At 47.8% G+C, this 5640-nt stretch overlaps 1 protein-coding gene across 1 annotated transcript; it reads right to left on the bottom strand.

Moving 5' to 3' along the window:
* Positions 1 to 329: 329 nt before the first annotated feature.
* On the bottom strand, positions 330 to 1343 carry LOC131290685 (protein obstructor-E-like). The gene is made up of 5 exons (XM_058319848.1): positions 1284 to 1343; positions 1016 to 1208; positions 741 to 950; positions 457 to 670; positions 330 to 369 (listed from the first exon to the last, which is right to left on the bottom strand). The coding sequence occupies exons 1-5, from the start codon at positions 1341 to 1343 to the stop codon at positions 330 to 332; spliced, it is 717 nt and encodes a 238-aa protein (XP_058175831.1).
* Positions 1344 to 5640: the final 4297 nt, after the last annotated feature.

Genomic DNA, 5640 nt, shown 5'->3' with positions numbered 1-5640 from the left:
GTAAAAAACAGAAAAAAGGTAGCAATTGTGAGAAAATTAGAGAGAAAGAGAGAGGCAGAGACAGAGAAGGATAGAGATAGAGAGAAAGAGAGAAGCAAGAAATGTAAGAGTGTATACGGAAACAACAACGGCAAGGTCAATAGACTCGCTTGATTGATTGATCGCGATTGATTGATTGATGGACTGGTCGGACGTGATCAGCATCAGAGGTCTGTGGCTTTGCTGGTGGGTTGCCCGGTTAAGGCGGGCTAACGGTAACGGGAAAGTGAAGGCACAGTATCACATAGCAAAACGGTAAGGCTACCTCCTAAGAGTACCGGCTTGGGGCCTCAGTTCTTGGCGCCTTCCTCCTCCTTGTACCAGTCTTTGCTGCAAATGGGGCATTGGACAGAGAGACGGAACCATTAGATGCCGGATTTTGGAGAATGGAGTAGGCGTAGTCGGGCAGCTGCTTACCATTCCGGCACGTTCTCCGGGTCGTCGCAACGCTGCAGATCCTCGTTGTAGACCATCTTGGCATCGCACTGGCCGAGACGCGGCTCGACCCCGTTCAGGCAGTAGTAGAAGCGGGAGCAGTCGGTCGGGTGCGGGTAGTTGGGATGCGTGATCACCTGGCCGTTCTTGTCATAGCGCGTCTCCTTCGGGCACTGGAAGCCATCGTTGAGTTTCTCTGCAAAGGGCAAAGCGCATTGGATGTATGAGCGTGACGATGTTACGCTGCGCGCTCAAGCGTTACGTACTGTTGGCGTTGCTACCGCAGCCTTCGCGTGCCGCCACATCCGGCCAGACGCAGGTGCCCGACTTCTCGTCAAAGTGCAGACCACCGCTGCAGCCCATCTCGAGCTCCTCGCCGTTGATGCAGCTGTAGAAGACATTGCAGATCGACGGATCCGGGTGGCTGAAGAACCCGTTCTTGCGCGGGCAGTAGTCGGTCGTACCCTGTGGCGGCTCTGCAGGATGGAGAACGAAACGTTGTCAGCACCCGTGCGCTTAGGGACCCTTACGGGGAACTTACGCAGCTCGAACCGGTCGCCGCAGTCGACGTTGAACGGCTGGTCGCACTTGTTGATGAGCTTGATCGTCTGGTCGAACACCAGCCCGTCCGGACAGAGCTTCTCGGTGGCTACGTCGTCCTCACACACGTAGTACTTATCGCACTGGACAGGATCCTCGAACTGACCGCGGCTCTTCGGACACTTGAACGCACTCTGGGCAGCTAGATAGCGGCAGGACAGGGACATCAGCGACTCGCTACGACACAGGCACACAGCCTACTTACCCACGGAGAGCGCCGCAACCAGCAACAGCACCACCGCCGAGCGTATGCCTTTCGTTGCCGCCATCGTTTTTGGACACGGCCCAGAAAAAAGGGAATTGGGAAGGGAACGGGGCGAGGTTTGTCGATTCCGAATTCGGACTAGAGGGCCTCGACTTCCAGGACCGGACTACTATGCAAGGCTGCTGCCACCAGACGTTCCCGTAGTTACCGATAAACTACGCGATGCCGATGATGCGACTCTCACTTTTGTTACGGCTCCACGGGCGTTGCGCACGACTACCGATCCCTTTCCCACCGCCATATCACGACGCCTCCCACCCGCACCGGGCTCCCTTCCAGGCACCCTCTCCCACCACCTGCTCTCTCGCTCTTGCGCCCGCCTTTGTCACAACGAAGCCGAGGCCTCGGAAGGAAAAAGCGTACCAGTAACGCGCAGCAAGCGAGGACCCGCCGAGAAGGAGGGCAACGGTAGACGGTTTCAACAGGGGCGACGTGGGGAGAGCAACCGGATAGTAGGTAAATGTAAGCCGTGCGCCCCAACGCACAGTAGGTTCGGTCTGTTGCATTACTGGGGTTTTGAGATGAAACGAAATATCAAAACCCTATTTCCGCAATCTCGCAGTTCAAAAGTCTATTTGACAGAGAAAAAGGCGGTTGAGTCGAGTCGAGGTCCTCCAATCCAATTCCACTACAAACCATCAAAGTCTAGTTGAGATATGGTCAACATATGGTATTGCGAATTGTAGAATTCGTTTTTGGCAAACTGGTGAACTTCAGTCGTTCTGGTTTTTCTTATACGGCTTATGATATTTTGGGATTGGTTTAGAATCGCTGAAGCTTCTTTCACAGCCTTATTTATATAAAATTGGTCGGCCATTAGAACAGCAAGTGTGTTTTCAATATTTAGGGGTGATTTTTTGCTTAGCAGTGGAAATAGAGATCATAATCGAATGGAGCATCCGATTGAAGAATTATCGGTATACGTTCAACCATATTTAAACATATCACTCTAACGCTTGAGTTTTTAAGCAGATAATATTGCTCTCAGCTGGAATAGTGCTCGTGTATGTTCGCATGCTACGAAACTTACCGTATTTGGAATATTTCAAAAGTACATTTTTGCCTATTATGCCCAAGAAGTGTTTGAGGTTTATACCCTTATTAGACGAGGATTATTTCTGCCACTCGATTTTGGATAATAGTGTCAAATCGCCATTGACAGAAATATTGCTGTCAGAAAATCGGAACCGGTTCGATCGGTTCCGATTTTCTTTCGACTGGAATTTTTATGTCAAAGTGGGGATTTGTTTACTCTTTGCTCTGTTGTTTGCAACAAATTTTGTTCAATACTCTAGGTTGAACAATACGCCAAATTCAAACATGAAAATGCTCAAATAACTGCCAAACCCATTTTGTGGAACTTTATGAGAGTAAAATTTTGGACAAAGATGACACTAAAAGCCCTCGTCTAATAAGGGTGTCAAGAGGCAATTATGAAACGCAGTTATTTTATAGTTGCTGTATGCAACTTCATTATGCTGTCTAGTAAATATATATATTAAAAAAAAAACAAATAAAAAAAGGCAAAATAGCGTGTTCGTTTGAAATATAATATATTTCTCCGGCGTTTGCACGATGGGACCACTGTGCGACCGCTCCTATAGCTTTCGACCGGCGGCGGGGGTTACCGTTTTTACATTCATCTCCCTCGGGCCGACGCCGTACGCCTCCTCCTTCGCCTGGAGGCCACTCCACGATTTGCCTACGTGGCCACACTGTTGCCAAGCATGAAGCATGGGAGCACTTGGAGCTCTGGGGGGGCGCAGAAGAAGGAGTGCCGGGATATGAGATTCGGTTCCAGTGCACATATTGCGAAATATTCATCTCCGTGGCCACCGATTTTCGACACCACTCCACCTCGGGGCTACCGATACGTGTGTGTGTGTGTGTGTGTGTGTGTGTGTGCGCTAGTACGGGGGTCCCTTTTGGCAGCCTATTTCCCTGCCCAACCCACTTGCAATACCTAGTGGGTGCGACCTAGGCGCAGAAGAATTCAACAACAAGGAACCGGTCTTTCTCTCTCCCTCGCTCTCTCGGTCTGCTAAGCTCGACGTGGAGTAAGTAATCTGAACGGTGGGAGGGGGTTTGGGGGCTATGGTGCAGGAGAAGGAACCAATTTCACACGGAGGACAGTGGCGCGCTCCGAGCATAAATATATTAATTTGTATTTCGGAATGGTCCTACGTCCTGGTCGCCCCCCCCCCCCTCCGGGCGGAAAGAGACGAGGAGACGGGGGCGGGAGGTTTCAAAAACGAAAACCGTTGTGTAAGTAAAAACCCGGGCCGAACCCCGAAATGGCACCCAAGCGAATGGAACGTTGTCCCCTGGTTCACCCTCCAGGGGAGTTTCTCGCTCCTCCAAGGGACTGGAAGGCGGGGGCGAGATGGGGCCGAGGGTGGGAGTGTTCCCGTCGACAATAGGGGAAGAAAGGGCAATGCTCTTTTGTGATATTTTCTTCCTCGATCATGTAAAGTATGTTATTTCTCGCTCGATAAGGATCGCCATTTTAATGTAATTGTTTTTTTTTCAAAAAACAAGCACATCTTTTCAAAAACGTCACACAAAACGGAGGATAGGTGTCTGCAGTATCGGTAATGTTTAAAATGAATGTCATCCTCTCAGAGGATCAAGACCAAGCAAAGGAAATCGACGGTTATGAACACTTGCGCGATATTGTTTCTATGTTTCTATGTTTGTCTCTGAATCTTCCCTCAAATAGAAACACCGTTCAATTTAATCTAATCCATTTAGAACACTTACAACAAGACATCGTATTGCTATTTAATATGTCAATTCTTTTATAGTATAATGTAGCTTTCTACGTATAATGTCAGTGTAGAATATTGTAGAACGGTATTAGTACTCTTAACAATCAAACATGTGAAGAATTTGAGACAGTCGTCACCGTGTTTTATAGATCCAAAGATTTGAATTTCATTGCCTTAAAGCCATGTATCATATATCAGAACAAACAGAATATAGTAAATACAAGACAATAGGCATAAATAATATAGTGAAAAATCATCTCTACTATGATTTAAGACAAACAAGATGCTGAAAGAGAAAATAACAGCGAGCTAGTCAGTCATCAACTACCTGAGTGTGTTAGTAAACAAATATTGAAAATAATTTCAATAAAAAATCTTGCATTCCTATTGTGAAGAGAAAAACTGAAACATTCTTATTTTTTATTACACTTCTTAGAGGGTTTTAGACACTTCTATTACTATCCCGTTTGCTTTCCTCATTGACTTCATACTCTATAATCGCATGTGTAATCTTATCAATACGTAAACAAACGAACCAATAGATCATTAGATCGTGCTTTAAGTGAAAATTTATCGAAATTCTGTGGTTATTTAGTGTAGTTTTAGCATTTTCAACAAGAAACAACAAATAAAAACCTCAGCTTAAACACTTGGTTATTTTGCTGCTGGTAAACATTATAATAATCCGACATTTTCTAGCTGCTTTTCAAACATGTTGGTGTCAATAAATACAGGTCAAGCTCCGTTGTCCCCTACATTGCCTGTTTGGAGGAGTTCGGAGGGCCAGCCCCGCCCGCAGAAGTACCCGAGCAACCGTAACGCCATTGCTACCGCCGTTACGCTGTGTCGTTTTCCTGTTCCACCTTTCGTTTTTTTTTTTGTTTTTTTCGTTTTTCGTGTATTGCATTTTGCTATTGGCTTTGCCACCGCCAATCGCCATATCGGCGTGTCTGCGCCGATTCTGCACCGTGTCGTTCGGTGTTGCTGCGCCAGATAATTAGAAGACAGCGACGACAAAAGGCCACACACACGCACACAAAGGGGGAGGGGGGCAGCCAAAAGCTTCCTGGTCGTTGGAGCCTAGCTAGCCTTGGGAGGAGATGCTTCCGCAAAGAGAGGGAAAACAACGGCGTCATTGTGACGTTGGGTAAGCGACACGCAGCGCCCGATACCTGTACCTTCACCTTGCCGCGGGTGGACAGGGCCCGGCCGAGCACGATAAGCACGCCATAGGGTAGCCATGTTTGCCATTTTGTGACGGTTTTTTTTTTTTCGGCTTCGCTGTTGTTCAAAACTTTCGGGTTCCTGCCTTGCGCCAGCGTTGAAGTCTTTCGTGTTCAACTTCTTGGGCGCGCTCGATAACGATCCGGTTTCGGCTTCATTATTACCGCTGCTTTCCTGTTTCTCCCGATTTCCATCCCACCGTTTCTTCCAACATCCTCCTCCGCCCCCGCTCCATCATCACCCCATCTCACTTTTCCTTTCTTTCGCTTTCTGGTCGAACACTCTCGCTTTCGGGCCGCCTTATAATAT

This window comes from Anopheles ziemanni, chromosome X (genome assembly GCF_943734765.1).
Source record: "Anopheles ziemanni chromosome X, idAnoZiCoDA_A2_x.2, whole genome shotgun sequence".
NCBI classification, from domain to species: domain Eukaryota; kingdom Metazoa; phylum Arthropoda; class Insecta; order Diptera; family Culicidae; genus Anopheles; species Anopheles ziemanni.
This window is presented reverse-complemented; position numbering and strand designations above follow the sequence as displayed.

Coding starts and splice junctions, on each gene's coding strand:
- LOC131290685 (XM_058319848.1), bottom strand. CDS start 1,343: ATGGCGGCAACGAAAGGCATACGCTCGGCGGTGGTGCTGTTGCTGGTT. Junction 1,209..1,283: donor TGCTGGTTGCGGCGCTCTCC/GTGGGTAAGTAG, acceptor CTAGCTGCCCAG/AGTGCGTTCAAGTGTCCGAA. Junction 951..1,015: donor CGGCGACCGGTTCGAGCTGC/GTAAGTTCCCCG, acceptor TCCATCCTGCAG/AGCCGCCACAGGGTACGACC.